The following is an 18,249-nucleotide window of genomic DNA, read 5'->3' on the forward strand; positions in this document are numbered from 1 at the left end:
TCCGCGGCTCAGACTAGCCTCGCTTTCGCGGCGCTCTCTAACCTGCAGCCGCCTGCCTGCAGCATGCGCATTGCCCAGCATCCCTAAATGGGACAATTCTGTCCGTCACGTTGCCGCTCAGCCGTCTCCACAGAAACTTTTGTCCGGCTGACCAATCAGAGGAGAGCGGGCGACGAGCGGGGAGGAGGGGGCCAGAGAGCGAGACGGGGGTTTAGCAAGGAGCTTTGCTCGCGCTCGGCTTGCGTTGCCGGCTGTCAGTCCCGGTTCTTGCGCCGCGAGACCTACCAGTAGAGCCACTGAACGAAGAGCGGCTGGCGGGGAGGAAGGCGGGGGAGGAGGCAAGCGGGAGGAGAGAGTAGGAGAGCGGAGGGGAGGGAGGAGGAGGCGGGCGGCTACTGACCGTTTTGCAAGTGCCTTCCTGGGACAAGACAGAGGCGCGGCGCGCGCAAGGTGCCAGGACAGCCATTTCTCTCCGGGTGCTGCTGCCTTTCGGATGGAGGAAGAGGCACCGAGGGAGAAGGCGACGGGACAGGAAAAGCCATTATGAGACTTCCTCTTATCCCCACGAGCCTGAGGAGAGTCTGAAAGAGAGAGCTGGGCTGAGTAGCGGCCAGAGAGAAGAGCCAGGACTGGACGGGTCCAAAAGCCATGAGAGAGAAGGCGCACAGAGAGAGACAGAGTGGGAGTGTGTCTAGGCTCGCGCGGCGGAGAGGAGGCGGAGGTGGTGGTGGTGGTAGTGGAGGAGGAGGAAGATGGGAACTCCCTTTCCCGGGCCGCGAATAGGTGTTGAATGGAGCAGCTGCCGCCTTCCTTCGCCTGCTTGGAGGGTCGTTGTACGGCGCTAGCCATTCGGCTCCCGAGGAGGAGGAGGGAAGGGTCGGTGGCCTGCCCCAAAGACGTCTGGAATCTCAAGCGAGAGCTGAAGCGGCGGCGAAGGAAGGGACAATAATAGGGCCGCTTGGCGGAGGGGAGGCAGCAGGGATGACGGTTCTCTTAAGCATCCGGACGCCAAACTTCCTCGAACGCCCTGAAGCTGAGGGAGAGCTCAGGATTGCCTAGACTGGGCGAGTCCTCCATAGGCGAGTGCCGTCGTTGCAAGCGCAGCCCGACCACCAGCCACCCCTCACTGGCCGGTATCCTCCTCAGATTGAACTCGGCCTCTTTCAGTCTCAGACCAAATTTGATATTTTCAGATTAGGAAAAAAAATACTTTCGTAAGATAAAAAACAACAACAACCGCGAGCCAGATTAAAGTGGCCTGCGGTTTCGATGTTTCTCTCCCCAATGTGCCCTGTATCTCGTCAGCTGGAAAGAACTTTCTATCCCGCCAAGAGCTTCACACTCAAAATGCGGAGATTTAGGGTGAATTAAAAGGGGGCAGTAAGGCCAGGCTGCCCTTCAGCATTTTCCTCCATCCTGCACAGCCAGCCTGCTTCTGGAGAAACGGAGTCCTCCAGGATAGACGCAGGAAGACAGCCGAGGGTTGGCTGACTGGGGTGGAGGGTGGGCTTTACTCTCTCTCCCCCACCCCCAACCTGCACCATCCGGGCTGAAGCTGATGCCCAGGAGAGAAGAATCCGACTCCATGATATTATTAGTAGTAGTATTTTGGCTTCGAACCTTTTGGCTTCGATCTACTCAGGGGCCATGTCTTCAGTGCCATAGAGGCACAATCCTCTGGGGAAGAGGCGCTGCTGGAGACGCTGGGATAGTCCTGCCTGGCACAACATTGAAGGGACACTCACGTACCGGAGACGGGGAAGAGAAGGCAACCCTGCCAGATTTGCTCGCCTGGATTGTATGAGGAGGGGGCACAGCAAGTTGGGGGATGATCGGGCCCCGGGGCGGGCCACTCTTGAACTGATCGCCAAGCCTCCAGAAAGCAACCCTCTCTACGGTGACGGGGTGATTGTCGGGGACCTCCTCTATCGCGCTGGATCTTGGCGTTGGAGCTCTCTTTCTCCATGAGCCCGGGGTGAACAGGTGCCCCGGAGGTGTGGGGGATCCGTCCCCGGGTCCGCTTGGGCTGTGCGTGTCTCTCAGGGCGGATTATGGAGAGCGCTGACCGGGACATGTATCGCCAGTTTCAGGACTGGTGCCTCAGGACTTACGGGGACTCGGGCAAAACCAAGACGGTGACCCGCAAAAAATACGAGCGGATTGTCCAGCTCCTGAACGGCTCCGAGACAAGCTCCACTGATAATGCCAAATTTAAATTCTGGGTCAAATCCAAAGGCTTCCAGCTCGGCAGTCCGGACGAGGTCAGTGGTGGTGGTTGTGCTGCTGGTGGCGGAGGGATGCAAGTGCTGTACGTGCCGGTCAAGACCACGGTTAGTAGAGAAATTGTCTGCCTTGTTATTTAGCCACAACGGGGAGGAAGAGTAGGGAGCCGCCGCCGCCACATAGCTGCCACCTCCACCCCCGAGTTGGTTCAGGCTGTTCTCTCCCCTCCCTCCTCCTTTCTGAAATCTCTTCCTCACCACCCCTCCCGCCCATGTTGCGTTTGCCTGGCACCTTCTCTGCTGCTGAGGGCTTTGTGATCCTTGCTTTTACGTTGCAAGTGCACAAAACACACCCCTCTACGAAGTCTCTCCGGTTCCTTTCTTCCTTTCTTCTTAACGGGGGAGGGCGGGGGGAGGGAGGAGGAGCGGAACGAGGAAAAGGGAAATCTTATTTCGTCCCCTAAACTAAAACGGACGTGTGTGTTGTGTGTGTGTTGGTGAATCCTGTAGCTGCGCACTACCCATAAGACTATTTCCGATCGACAGAGCGCAGTAGATTCTTATTAGCATCATACCAAACGGTCGGGGTGATTTGGGGTTCCCCTAGAATATCAGCTCTCCTCTTTCATTGTTAGCTCTTATCCCCTGAGCGGAAGGAACGCGCCTGGCTGGTTGCCTGTAGAAGCAGAGGGCAGGCTAATCAACAAAAGAGCCGTGAGCTGGCTCTGGACCGAAGGGGAATTGGTCTCTCGTGCGCTCGCTCTCAGCTGAGCCAGCCCAGAAATGTTGGGAGCCTTGCAGAGGTGGAGGGCATACAATAAGAGCACCAGGACTAAGATGATGGGCTGTGGCGGTGGCAAAAAGCCTCATTTCCTATTTCAGAAGATGGAAATTGGTGGTTACAAGTAGGTTTATATTCTCCTTTTAGTATTTGTTGCTTTCTGAGCCTCTCTGCTGGCCTTCTTTTACTCCAATGTGTACACTTCTATACTTTTGATATTAGGACCTGGTTTTGTTTAGAACAATGTTAAGTTGGGCAAGGATTTGGGGTTCTTTTTTTCCTGATTGACAGGGGAAAAGGTTTTTAAATGAGGCATTAAATTGTAGTGGAGATATGCAGAGGAAAATGCCAGAACCTTATACCTCTGCAATAGTATACCATGTGTATATGATTGCATGTATGCATGTATGTATATGTGTGTGTGTGTGTGATTTACAAAAGAAGTATAAAATGACTTAAAATGAATAGACTACAGATTACTTAAGGCACTGTTTATTTTTTGTTTATCTGAGACTTAAAGCTATTTACCGCCAAATAATATGAAAGTTTTGTGGATGGGGAGGGGGCAATTCACCAAAAATATTTTCTATAGATTATACCAAGTATTATAATAGTTACATTCATTATACAATCATTCAGTTAGAATTTTTCTTGATATACTGTATTAATCTAAACATTTTACTTATTTGCTTGAATTAGCAAAGCAACAACTTTAAGATACATTTCTACATAACCTTTTAAATGTTTGTACTGTGATCCTTTGCATGTCTTTTCAAAGTTCAATTTCCTCCTATGTAAAGGTATATACAAGATACTATCTACAGTCTTAGAAAGTGATCAGCACATACAAAATTCATAATTCTTATAATGATTTGGTGTTACTGTACATTCAGTGTCATTATGCAATGAGGGGCTTGCATGACATGTAGGACAGTTCTCTGAATAATCTGCAGATTGCATTACTTTTTACTATGGCACATCATTCCTTGACCAGGTAAAATCTTCAATTTTGAAAACTGGATCTAGGCTCAAAGCACAGGCATTTAAATCAATGAAATACTCAAGCCGGAGAAGCTTCATTTTATAGTGCCAATCATGCTTTTTACTAACTCAGGCCAGTATTTGTGGCTCTATCTGCAGAAGATGCAGAAGTGGTATCTGAATTAGACTATTAGTTTAGTTCTCACTTTTGAGCCTTAAATAGTTGGAATGTGGAACCCCTGAAATGTGCTTTTACTAGTGACAACTTGCTTGATTTGTAAAGTCAGGAACAGAGGTCCTTGCTCTGCTTAACTTAGGGAAGATTAACTTAGGGAAAAAGATCTTTTCCATATTGTTTCCATACTTATTGACCCACTTGCTAGCTTTCAAGAAATCTTATACATTTATTTTTCCAAGCACATCCCCAAATGAGCTTTATTCTTTGATCTGATATCTAATTGTATTGCTCTTAATTTGTGCTTCATTCCTTTTACAAAATCAGTTTCTGTAATTTGGACAATTATTTACAGAGACACTACTGAACACCTCCAGCCCCCACTTCTAACTACCTCTCTAAGCACAAGATGTGGTCAAGGACTACTTTACTCTTTGGTCTACTTGAGACTTTCAGACTAAGTAGAAGAAAAATAATTAAAATAGCTTCTTTTAGATTTAAATAAAATTCATTAACATCCCATGGAGACACAGGTCATATTTTGGCCATACTTGAAAAAAAAGCAGGGTGGTCTTGGCTATATTGCTGTTTATTGATGGTTGACTTCAGAGAGAATTTCAACTTTCTCTCCCCCCCCTTCAACTTTATACACTAGCACCATGGACAGATGTTTTAGTCTGCTTAGCAATTTATCACCTCATTCATTCCAGTAACCTAGAGTAGTCATAAGAAGAGTTTAATCATTTAAATATGCGGTACTTCTTAAATGTTGATTGTTGCATTATTATTACTATAACTTCTAATATTTATAGTGCAGAGAGAGTGTAACTTCAAGCCCAGTTTAAGGAAACTTTTTTTCACAATTTGAAATGCCATACATAAAAAATAAATATAAAATTAATCACAAAGGATAATTATTATTTAGACATTTCTAGTAATTTTAAATTCTAAAACCATTTCAACAAAATTTTAAAAAGTTGAATTTGTCCAGAATTATTTTCTCCTTGAAGCTTTAACATATGTGACTATGCTTTGCTATCAACCAGAGTCCTTTGCTTCTAAAGGTTCTATAATCCACTACTGCTGGTAATTAGGCATCATTACTGCTGCATTAAAGGCAAGGAGACAAGAGAAGAGGACAGGCTGGGGCTAATTAACTACTTGATTCTAATGAAAGAAAAAGACACTGATAGCAGGTGGGAGTTTGCACCAGGACAGACTAGACACACAGCAATGACTTCATTGAAGCAAGAATGAGTTGCTGTTTTACATTAGCAGGATTTTAATCTTTTTATTGATTTCATGGGCAGTGAATAAAACAAAGCTTGATCGAAGTTATCATCTTATTTGGTTGTTGTATGCCTAGTGAAAATCTGAGGGTCACAAGACCTCATTCAGTTTTATTAATATGCACAGGAAGGGAGTATTTAGCATGTTGATATCAGGATTAATTCATTTTAGTATCTTCTTCTTCTAAGAGCAATAGGAGTTAATCTGTCTTCAAGTTTTCACATCACTCTGTGGTATAGGAAATGCACTCTTGGTCACCAGGCAACAACATCCTGCAATACAGCCATTTTAGGTCTACAGTGGGCCAACACACAGTGGAGTATTTATATGTACAGCTTAGTGAACAATATGCGTCTGCCACTTCTCCCTCTGTTACTGTTTTGTTAGCAACTCCCTTTTGTTAAGCTCAAGCTGCACTTTATTGAAAGGGTATGGTGAAAGGACACCTAACAAGAGTTTTACATAAAACTGTTAGGTGAAAAAAAAAGTCTAATGAAAGACAAAAATTACGAAGAAGATACTGCTTAGTTGAACCAGTGATTCTGGAGTCAGTGCCTGAAATTGTAGTTTTTTTGAGATTATGAACTATACAATTTTTTGTTTGAAAGTAAAATTGCAAAGATTAAATAATAATGTACTGGTTGAAATAATTTCTACAATTTGAAAAAAAAATGTTTCTTTAAAAAATGAGGCTACAATTAATATATTTTATTTCATGCACATAGTGATTTCAAAATTAGTGGGTACTGGATAGTAATAATTATGGAGTAGATTTCTCTACTGATTCCTGTATTGATTGTGTATGTGTGTGTGAATTTATAATGAAGATAAGTTGAACAAAACCTTAAAGTTTTAATTTTAAATTTTAAATAGGATTTGCCCAACTTTTTTTTCCAGAGCCGTATTTGGAATACAAATATTTTAATTGTCCTTTGGTATGAGCTGTAGCTGGGCTTCTAAATAAAAGATATATATCCAAACTGAACACCAATGACATTTGATCTAAAATAAAATCAATCTCTTATCTCTCATTTGGGGGAAAGCCATGTACACTGCCATCTTGTGTGTGATGCATATGCTTGGATTCATACTACTGATTCAGAAATGAACTTTGCTACAGATCAGTATGTTAGTCCTCAGCATAAAGCTTTGGGAATGCAGCTTTGCATTATACTTTAAAAAAGAAAAAAAGTGACATTACTTGTTCAGTATATGATAAATGGCATGCTCTTGATAATGTAAATGCTTAAGGCAGAGTATATGTACTTATGCCACTAAAGTTAGGCATGTTTTTATTCTGGAGTTTCAGTGATACTATGATGCTACTACAGACACATAGACAAATTATTAAAACTGGAATTGAAAGTTATGTTCATTTTTATTTAATAATTTATAACAGTGAAAGTATGTAACATTAAACCCTTCTCTTTAATTTACACTAATAAATTTAAAGAGCTTAAATGAAATATATTTGGGAAAAACTGAAGTCTACAAGATAATTAACAAGCCACTTTGTCATATGATGTATAGTTCATGCTACAAAAAGCAGAGCAATATAATTAGGCAAATTTTATTGGAGATTTGTAACTGTATCTTAAAAGTTCACATGTTTATCCTACAGTAGCTCAAATAGTGAACACAATTATTGTATCCACTAGATTCTTAACCAGTTGTAATTTCAGTTAGGCCATGTAGATACTATATTTTTATTTTACATTTTCCTTGAACAGTAATTCAGTAATAATACTCATGTTTTGCATTCAGAAGGTTCCAGTTCAGTCTCTAATGTTTTGAAATAGCTCTGGGAAATTGTTCTGTGTTTTGTCTAAAACCTAGCTGTTGCTATTCAGTATAAATGATGCTAAAATAGGTGAACATTCTGATTTAATGAAAAGGCAGTTTCCTAACAATTATCATTGTGTTATGATTATTTTTGAGTCATTAGTATAGACTAAAAAAATAAGTCTGGAAAAGGTAGATATTTACAAAAACTGATAATTCAGACAATTGTGTATTTAATGAAAACTCTTTTTGTGTTGAATACTTAAATATAAAACTATGTATTCTCCAGTATCCAACCTGAGTCAGTCACTAGGACCAGAGGGTTTTGTCTTCAGAGCATTTGGACTCATGCTGGAGCCCATCCTCAGGGAACTTTTCTCTAGCAGAATGTGTGCTGTTCTGTGTGTAGTATTTATATGGTGCCTGTTGTATGTGGCTTTTTAGATGCTGACTGGGGTATGTTGATGACTGGCTTTTAAGTCATTGGCTGACATTTGCATGTGCTGCCCAGTCCTCGCCTTCTAAGTACTTGATTTGTTGGTGGTAAATCAGCACTCCTGTTGACCGATGAGTGGCCGGCTTCCCAGACTTCAATCACTTCCCCGGCTGTTTTTGTGTCTGCTCATCCAACAATCTTAGTAGCTGCAAAGTTGAATGTGTGTCCTTGTTCACCGAGGTGTGAGGCTATCAATGAGTCTGACTGCTTGTTTGTGTTCTTGCAGTCTGGTGGTTAGCTTCCTTCTTGTCTGTCCTACATAGTCATAGAGACAATCCATACAGGGGATTTGGTAGGTTACATTGAAAGTATCTCCCACCTCCAAGTGATCTTTACAATGCATAATTTGTCCTTGTATGGTAGTCTCTGGGAGGTGTGTGATCTCATTGGCAGATCTCAGAAGTTGCATTCTACAGCTTCTGAAATGTTTTTGATGTATGGCAGGCTGTGCCATGCCCCTGAAGATGGACTCCAGTATGAGTCCGAAAGCTTGGAAGATAAAAAAAATCTGGTCCAGACGATCGATCCAGATTGGATCCTGCAGCATTAACCTGGGACACGGATATTTGCCTTCATTCATATGTATTCTCTCTCTGATTTCAGAGATAAATCATAATCTAGCTACTTTGGTTATATTTTGTACCCAGTCTTCCCTTCATTTTTTTAAAAAAAATACTTAGAACTCTTGTAGACTCTGATATGGCTATTGCATTGATATTTTTTGATGTAGCTCAGCTAGATTTCCAGGATGTCCCAAAGGGGTTTTTCCAAAAGGCAACTGGATTTTCTTGGGTTTTTTTCTTTAAAAATGTTTCACTTCTCATCCAAGAAGCTTTTCCAGTTGTCTTTTGAAAAAAGCACCTTTGGGACAATCATGACCTGGATGATTGAGAACCTCCACAGACATTTAGAATTCCATGAATGAAAACAAGACATCATTATTTAATTAAATTAATGCTAAGAAAATTATTGTCGGGCATATTTTTAGAAGTTTGAAAGTCTTTCAGGTTTCATATTTCCAAAGAATTCACAAATTCTTTGTTGTCTTAAGAACTTCTGTTTGTCTCAAGAATACTATTTTAATTAATTTTTTATTATAAGCTTTCAAAATTCTACAGTTTTGAAAGACACTTAATATTCTTATTTCTCTCATCACCATTTGTGAAGTCCATTCCTTCTGCAGATAATCTGAGTTGAATTTTCTGTTGCCTGTTCAGCTTTATAAATCCCTTTTGAGATGAGATGGCACAGGACAACCAAAATCTGAAAAAAATATAAATATGGTATTTTTCTTTTGTTTTCTTAATATTTTTCAAGATACCAAGAAGAAGCCTTTTTGGACTATTGTGCATATTGAGGGCCTCATCTTCTCACAAAATTACTTGCATGGGAACCTTCCTCATTCATAAAGATGCACATACAAAACTTACTTTAAAGCATACCAGGCCTGTAGAAAGTATTTTATGTTCTTAGTAATTTGCTGGGAATTTTATTATCTTGCATAATTGTTATTTGTAAATATTATACCTCAATATTAATTCTTTAGTCAGCCAGCTGATATAAGTTAAATGACACCAATTTCAGTTAATACTGACTAAATTCATATTTAGCCTTATGCCATTCTGGATTCACTCAAGTAATAAAGTACAATTTATGGACCACAGTGGTTTTCTTAATGCTACATATTCAGCCATAGCTAAAGAAACCATATTATAATTTGGCATGTTGTGTGAAAACAAGGAGCCCTGGTTGTATAGTGGTCAGAATGCACTATTGCAGAGTAAACTCTGCCAATAATCTGGAGTTTGATCCTGATGGGCTCAAGGTTGACTAAGCCTTCTATCTTTCCAAGATCAGTAAAAAGAGGACCCAGATTGTTGGGGGCAATATGCTGACATTGTAAATCATTCAGAGAGTGCTGTAAAGCAGAGGTCCCCAACCTATGAGCTGCGGCCCATTACTGGGCTGTGACCTCTTGGCCACTGGGCTGCGTGAGTGGCTGGGCAGTGCATGTGCGTATGTGCTTACCCCCCTCATGCCACCATTGCCATGAGTGTTGTGCGGGCGGCAGTGTTGCCATGAACCTTGCACAGGTGGTGGGAGCACCGTGAATGGTAGTTGGGCGGTGGCGCACCACATGCAAGTGGCGGCATTGCCACGAACCTTGTGTGGGCAGCAGCAGCACTGCAAGAGGCAGGCAGCGGCGCAAGCCTCGCCCATGTAAGGCGCCTGCCCCCTCTCTCCCACTGGGCATCCAACCCAGAAAGGTTGGAGACCCCTGCTGTAAAGCACTATGAAGCAGTATATAAGTTTAAGTACTATTGCTATTGCTAAAAGAACATGTTTAGCCCCCTATCCTTTTTAAAGATTTTGTTCTGTAAAAGGACCAGTCCTTTTCCTCTTGATTGCTACATTTATTTATGAAATGTTGATGAGAAACTTTGTCAAAATATTTTGGAAATCCCGTTGTTCAAGTTTCTGTCTGAATTTGCATTTCTAGTTTGCATTGGATTTTTTTCCATCTACATGCTTAACGGCAAACTTTTTTTAAAAAAACTGCCTTTTTTATTAGCCTCACTATACGTGATACTCTCAAGCTTATTTCACTATATGTAAACATTGTCTGCTGTTTATTGTTTTTTTGCTTTTCTATTTGTAAATAGTTTTAGTTCTTCAAAATATGTCATGCTTTAATCCAATCACCACCTAATTTTATTTGGAAACAGTTGAGAGATATATGACATTTGTTGGATTTGCCTGTAAACTGGAAGGCATCCGCTAACATTCCAAAAGGATCAAGGGAGAAGATTTTATATTCCACTGTACTAATGAAAGACCTATCAATGTTGAGATTGGTCATTGTTATGAATGATGCATCGACAGTCAAAAAAACATATTATCTTTCTTTTGCAAAAAAATCTTGGGCAGGCTTGGTCAATATTGTAAGCTTAGGGTTTTAAGACAAGATCAGGTCAACTCAGGATCTAGTTATAATTATAGTTGTTGGGTCTTTTTACGTATTTTAGTTGTGCAATATTTTAATTTCCTTTTGTTTTTGAGTATGGTAAATTATTCATTTTTATTTTGCATTATTGTATACTTGGTTTTTTGAAAATGAATTAATAAAAACTATTTGGTATTTTTTTTTAAAGGGCTTGCTTTTCTAAAGTTAGGCATAGTTCTGTTTCTATATCTGAGCATGGCTTAAAAATTAGTAACTTCCATATTATTTTCTATATTACAGTAGTCCTCGATATAGAAGCATGGTTCTGATATTGGATTGGATAATTTGCTAAACCTATATTTCTGGATTTTCTATTGATGCTAGTATTTATAGCACCAGCTACATATCACTACAATCTATAATAGACATCACTATGTCTATGTTAGTGATATACAATGACAACTATTGTTAGATGATGTTATAAATAGCTAGTCTGGATAGCCTTCTAGGTTATCTGCATAATGATTTGTTTTCATTACTGGTGTGATAAAACATGAAGTACTGTCATTTATAATTAGAATCTCCATATTCTAAAATATTCATATAAATTATAAATATATATCATTTTTAAATACTAGTAACAAACAATTGATTAATAATAAATAGAAATGTATCAGTATAATACGAATGATACAAACTAAGGGAGAGATTTGGATTGAAATCAGAGCCTGATTTCATAGCAAACTGGTTTAATTTGGGAAAAAATGTTTCCCTAAGACAGAATAGATGGGTAATTCCTTTCACCCTGATTCTGGGCCTTCACAAACTCCAGGCCCAATCTATTATTCTGGAGATCTTGCATGCTATATAAATGACACTGTGAGAACTATATTAACAGGGCAAGGGAAGCAAGATTATATTGTTTATAGAAAATATGACAACAGGAAGGAAAGGGGAATTTTGAATTCAATGACTGAAAAGTCGGTTTCTATGAAAGTTGTTATGTTTATAGCAGTGTAGTTTTCCTGTAAATTTCCTCATGTTTGGGTGAAAAACAAAAAAGAACCAACATTTGAGTGTTTCTTATGATAAGACAATATGGAATCTGAACTGATTTTCTGAATTGCATTCCAGAAACTGACACAGAGAACTTTCCCTAGAAGGACTTACAGCAGATTTATGTAGTTCTAGATCTAGCCCTCAAAACTCATCACATGGTTACAGCACACACTGTAATATAAAACATGTTTTTTATAAAACTGACTTCATTTTATAACTTGTCAATTACAGTATTTTACTAAAATTCCTAGCTTATTAAAAATTACTGGAAAATGATGTATGATCTCATGTCCTCATAATTACATTTTATCAGTAAAACTGAGAGGTTAGTTTTCTCTTCCATCCTTACATAGATTTGATTGCACTTGAAAACAATAAATCCCTGGAATATCATCCTATTCATCTGTGCAAAAGCGAACATCTTTGTCATCATAATTGCTGCCTACTCAGATAGCTGATTTTACTTCCATATGCAAATTTATTTATCATATTTATATAGTTACCCATCTCATAAGAAATGAGATTTTCTTATAGGACAATTGCAGAAGATATAGACAGACTGACCACATATATTTTATAATGGAACTATTACTGTGGCTATTTGAATATGCTGTGACCTGAGAAACTGAGTTCAAATCCATCTTTCTTTCATCTTGTAACTCCAGTACATTAATGTCATGCTTTGTAATCTCTGTCCTTACACATCCTAGGCTATCCATTCGAATTATGTCTCTACTCGAGCTATAATCTTACACCTTGTCTCAGTTTGAGGGGCAATCAGACTTTATGTGGCATAGCACAAAATTCAAAAGTAGGTAAGGGCAAGGCAGGCAGCTTTTTGTACCCCTGATTATGATGAACAGACTTGAATGTCATGACTAGTCAAGAACAATCATACATTGATGTAAATATCATTCCTGCCTGCTCTATTTTTTCTCATTTAGGAATAGTTCATTTCCCATGTGTGACTTTTTCTCTAGATTCCTTCAGTCCAAAATATTTATAAAGTTATAGTGTTGGAAGGAGCAATTTAGGCAACTGAGTCCTTCACTCAGTGTTGAAATTCATATTAAAGCATCTTAGACAGATGGCTACAAATAGTTCTTTGCTTACAACCATAATGGAGCCTGCCCATTATGTTGCAAGTTGTGATGGTTCTTAAGTGGGACAACCATGTGATCACCATAATAATCCTCATCCTTGCTCTCCCCAATGTGATCATTAAGCAACTGTATGGGTTGTTAAGCAGAGCATGGGGTGCCTCAAGTGTGGGGAAGGCCTTGGGAGGCCTAACATACGACCAGGCCTGTCTGCCCAACCCTCCCAAGGCCTATTCACCCCTGAGTCACCTCGTGCTTTGCTTCATGCCACTTAGGTCCCCACTCACCTTAGGCCTACTTTCACCTTACTGGACCTTCCCCAGCCCTCTGTCACTGATCACTCACTTTTTGTACAGCTTCGGAGATCTACAGAAGGGGCCTACACTGACACCCTCCTCCCCACATCTCACTTACCTTTGGGAGATATCCAGAGTTCCGGAGCTCACATTAAGGAAGGAAGGTAGACCAACTCTGCCCCCTTACCTGCATGGCTCCATCCCGGAAGTGGGTACCATTTAGGAGCAGCCACAATTCATTGCAGTTGCTCCAAAAATGATGCCTGCTTCCAGGATGGTGCCATGTGGCCTGCAGGAACCCAAAGGGTAGAAGGAAGGAGGGCAGGCCACTTTACTCCTTGGCATCCCCAGGTTGCATCCCTGGGAAGCAGGCACCACCTTTGAAGTGGCCCCAGTTCACTGCAGCCACTCGCTTCTAGAACGGAGCCATACAGCCTAGAGAGTCTGAAGGGTAGAAAGGCCTGCTCTCTTTCCTGAACATGAGCTCTGGAGCTCTTCCAAAAGTTAAGTGCACAACCAATGATGGGGGCAGGAAGGAGGGTGTGGGACCCAGTGATGTGGGAAGCAGACCCAAGGCCCGTGGGAAAGGATGGGTAGATATAGGCGTGCAGGCATTGCAGTATCCCTGTGCTCAGTCATAAAGGTGAATACACCAAATTTTATGCACATTACCACAGGAACACTACAGTGGCTATAATTTCAAAACCAGGTCATAAGTAATTTTAAAGGGGTCTGTTGTAACTTTGATCAGTGGCTAAGCAATAACTCATAAGTTAAGGACTACCTACATTTGTCTTAATACATCCAATAAAGGGGAATCCATCAGTATAGTTCTTGGAACTATTTTTACTATTAGGTTTTTTTTTTTAAAAAAAAACAAGATTCAATTAGAATTTGCCTTTTCAAAGAGAACAGCTCTTAACCTTCCATTTGATGTCCTTTCAGATATTTGAAGAGTACTATCGTATCTCTTTGCCCCATTATCATTTTCTAAGACTAAACATGCCCAGTTCATTCAGTCTTTTAATCCTTTGATCATCCTTGTGGTCTTTCTCTGAATCTATTCCAATGTCTTCAAATCCTTTTTAAAGTATGTCTAGGACCAAAAATGAATATACTCCCATGTAAATGATTACTCCCATGATTTGGAAATTAGATTTCTATTGATGCAGCTTAAAAATAATTTCTGTGAGGTGGTGGATCTGTGTGTATTGACAGCTGTATCACAACACTATCATATCAGTTGCAATCAAATACTACATTATTCCTTATTGTAAGGTATTTTGTTTTGACAAATACTATTACTAAGCCAAATATTCCCCATCTTACTGTTTTAGTAAAGCCAAGAAACGTATCTACCATATTCCTACAATATATTAAGAAAAATTCTATCATTGAGAAATGTACTCTACTAAGATGTGTTGTTGACAAATTTATGCTGACTTCGGGGAATAGATTGTTTTCAAAATGCTTCAGGGTCCACCCATATGCAGTATGGATATCTACAGCAGTTCAGCAACATTCAGGGCATATGGAGTCAGCATGCTGGCCAATATCTTTCATCTAACTGGCTTCAGCAATCCTACATCTTGAGCAGTCATGTTTTTGATACCCTTTTGGATCATCTTCTCAACCACATTTTGGTAATGTAGGTGGTATGAAATTTACATTGTATAAACAATGCTGGACATGGGCTCCAAGGCTTAAAAGCACAAAGGAAAATATTTATTAAATTAAAGAGAGATGGCAATAATGCTGTATGTGCCATGGGTAGAAGAAAGGTTTTCATGTTGATGGAAGGTCATCAAATATTTAAAGTATTTTGTAACATAAATTCTTATTCAACTATGTATGGAAAAGCTTGAAGCTCCAGACTTTTCAGAGCTTGGGTCTGAATCCCATATCTGAAACTTTCACGTCCTGTTTTTCTTGGCATTCCTTCAGGAGCCAGATACAGATCTTCGATACAGGCAGTGTTAAAGGGAGGATTTGTTACTATAAATTCCAGATAGCAAGTCAGCAGGAGGTAACAGAAAAAGGCAAAAGTAGGAAAACAGGTATATGACTTGTAGGTAAGAACTGAGTTGGATAAAGGCAATTTCCAAGTCAAGCAGTCCAAGGTCAACCTGAAGATTTAGGATGCCAAGTCAAGGGAAAGATGTAGTCTTAGTCAGTTGCCAAACTGGAGTCATAAATAACTGGATTCCAATAAGAAGCCAGATGCACAAATTGTTTCTAGAAAATGAAGACTATTACTGTGAGGTTTAAAGTCTCTCCCTGCTAAGTGTGCACAGGTACTACCATTTTTTTCTTAAGCTTTGCTGGTCAGTTCAATGTTGTGTTGCTTGCTCAGAGGTCACACACTTCCGTGAGGTGTAGAGATCCAAGAAAGAATAGGGTTGGGGAGAGGAGCGAGTGCCTGAGGCAGCCTGTTTTGCAGCTAACGCTGACTCCAAGGGCATGACAGCCTGTTTGTTGGAGGCTGGGTCAGGATAGAAGCTGATACATGTATACACAGTCCTCCCAGATAAACCAGGCAGGAAACACATTAATAGCATCTTGCACATCTGAAGGTACAAACTTCCTGCTGCTTCTTTTAACTACTTGATCAATTAGGGTGGGTTGATGGGTGGGTCCTTTCTAAGTTTCTTTCTCTGATTGTTAAGCCAGTGGGAGCTCTTCTCTCTCTCTCTCTCTCTCTCTCTCTCTCTCTCTCTCTCTCTCTCTCTCTCTCTCTCTCTCTCTCTCTCTCTCTCTCTCTCTCTCTCTCTCTGTCTGATTGTTTCCTAGGCAGCATCTCTTCCTCCTTTCCCCAAGATAATTCCCACATTCTATTACAGACTGTGATTACATCTCTTCCCTTCGTTCTCCAAGCTCATCCATACATTCCATCACACACACAAACATAGAGCCAGAACTTAAACAAATGAAGGACACAATGATATTTATTTTGGACACAATGATATTTATCTTAATAAAGTAGTGTGATCTAATATATACAAGTGAAAATACTATTAAAATATGTGCTTCTATGTATTTTCAGAATAGTATAAGTAATATAAGAAATCAAGTCTTAACCTACTTTATTTTCCTCCTTCTCAAATCTTTTTCCTTCAATTTCTACTTGACATTTACTGCATTTTCTTCCTCTCCTTATCTCAATTACTGATACTGGAATATCCTGGCTATCTTGCTGCCAAAGTCACTAATCTCCTTCACCAAGTTTCACTATTCAGCAGTTAAATTTTAGTATACATAACACAGTCTGATCTCCTAGTTCTTCCAGATTCTTATAACCTGATCTAAGCTGGCAGGCTGTGTCACTTCTCCAGTCTCTGCTAATCAGGTGATGTTTTCTGCAGTAATACTTCCTGCAGCATCAGAAATATATTTCAAAAAATCCTTTGTTTTCCTTATATATCTAAGACATGTATGTTCCACTTTACAGGTGTATTCTAGCAATTTCCCTTACACATTCTAGGTCTTGTGCTGAATCACCTGCTTTTCCCCATAGAAATCCTTGACTAGCACAGATCCAAACATTTACCTCCAGCCAGGCACTTCACTCTACCACAAAGTTTTTGTTGATTTCAAGCCAAGGAATTTGTTAGCATAGTTGTTCTTTATTCTATGTATATCAAAATGCCAACTCCTGTACCAGATCAATATGATGGAATCCAAACAAGATTTACTGTTTTCCTCACTCAATGTAAACTATATCTCACTAAGCTCAGAACATTTCTTTGCCTATTAAAGATTTTTTTTTAAAAGCCTAATGTAGAGATTGCAAAGTGAGCTATGCCACTTCTGAACCAGACTAGCACTGATCTGGACAATTGCTCTGGCTTCTTGGCATCTTGAAAATTAATTTTGAGGATCTCGTGACAGCTAATTGTGAAATCTACTATCTACGATAAGGCAAGATTTCAGTGTGGGCATATGTTCACTCATGATATAGAGTAAAAGGAGAGAGACTTAACTGACCTGTTCAAGGATTGATTGATGAAATATGAGATTGTTCATCAAGGCATTCCAGATACAATAACATCATGCTTGAGCATTTATCAAAAATGAGTTGTCGTGGGTAGTACAATAAGATACCACTCTGTTTCATTCCCTTTTTCTTCCTACTTCCTTGTGCAGACCTTGATTTGAAATTTACCAATTGAATGCATGCATCTATAATTCAGTACAGTCCTCAACTTACAACCATTCATTTAGTGCCCGTTCAAAATAACAAAAGCACAGTATAAAGTGACTTACAACTGGGTCCTTGTAGTTACAACTCTTGCAGCATCTTCATAGTCATATGATCAAAATTTGGGACTTGGCAACTAATATGTATTTATGACAATTGCAGCATCGGAGAGTCATATGATCACCATTTGTGACCTTCCCAGATGGCTTCCGACAAGAAAAATAAATGGAAGAAGCTGCATTCCCTTAACAATTGTATGAGTCACTTAACAACTGTGATGTTTTGCTTAACAAATATAGCAAAAATGGTTGTAAAATTGTCCAGGATTCACATAACAACTGGTAATGGAAATTATCCTAATTGTGGTTATAAGTTGAGAATTACCAATAGAACACTTCTTACTGCTCAAGTATCTGCCAGCACATATAAGGCATATGTCAATATTGCAGAGACTTTGATCATTACACCTAAAATGCCATGGTTGTAAAGAAGTGGGGCACTTTTTCAGTAAATGCCTTATTCCACTCTGGCTTGTCAAAAAAAAAAAAAAAGTGAAGTCATAACCACCAAGGGCTATGAAGCTGGATCAACCAGAAATTAAATAAGACCTGTGGAGTTACACATTGCCATTTAATCAATCCTTTTACTCTGTAATGCATACTTAGCACAGGAATACAGCTATAACTGGTTACCTTATTAAATAATTCAATGCATGCAAATATGTTTCCTCTACTCATCCTACCTATCTTCATTTTAAGACTACTTTTTGATTACTTTAATAGCTCCAATCACAGCACAGTTATCCTTTACAACTCTCCATTGGCAACTATCAGAAACTTTCACAGCTTTATTTGGTCTCCTCTTTATATTATTCAGTTGTTGTCAGCCTTGTGAGGTAAATAGACAGGAAACACAGCCAGATGAG

General features: G+C 39.8%; 1 protein-coding gene across 4 annotated transcripts in view; it reads left to right on the plus strand.

Annotated features, from left to right (window-relative positions):
• Nucleotides 1-363: 363 nt before the first annotated feature.
• The window catches only part of NOL4 (nucleolar protein 4), a 137,007-nt gene continuing 119,121 nt past the window's right edge, over nucleotides 364-18,249 (plus strand). For 2 of the 4 annotated variants that reach the window (XM_039333639.1, XM_039333641.1), the window contains exon 1: nucleotides 365-2,330. In XM_039333639.1, the coding sequence (XP_039189573.1) occupies nucleotides 2,052-2,330 (279 nt within the window). In that variant the 5' untranslated portion in view covers nucleotides 365-2,051. Of the gene's footprint in view, nucleotides 2,331-2,728; nucleotides 3,128-18,249 lie in introns of those variants that run through there. The other 2 variants (XM_039333640.1, XM_039333643.1) reach the window with 2 other exon arrangements.

Source organism: Crotalus tigris, unplaced genomic scaffold (genome assembly GCF_016545835.1).
Source record: "Crotalus tigris isolate CLP2741 ecotype Arizona unplaced genomic scaffold, ASM1654583v1 scf7180000024506.7606697, whole genome shotgun sequence".
Classification (NCBI taxonomy): Eukaryota; Metazoa; Chordata; class Lepidosauria; order Squamata; family Viperidae; genus Crotalus; species Crotalus tigris.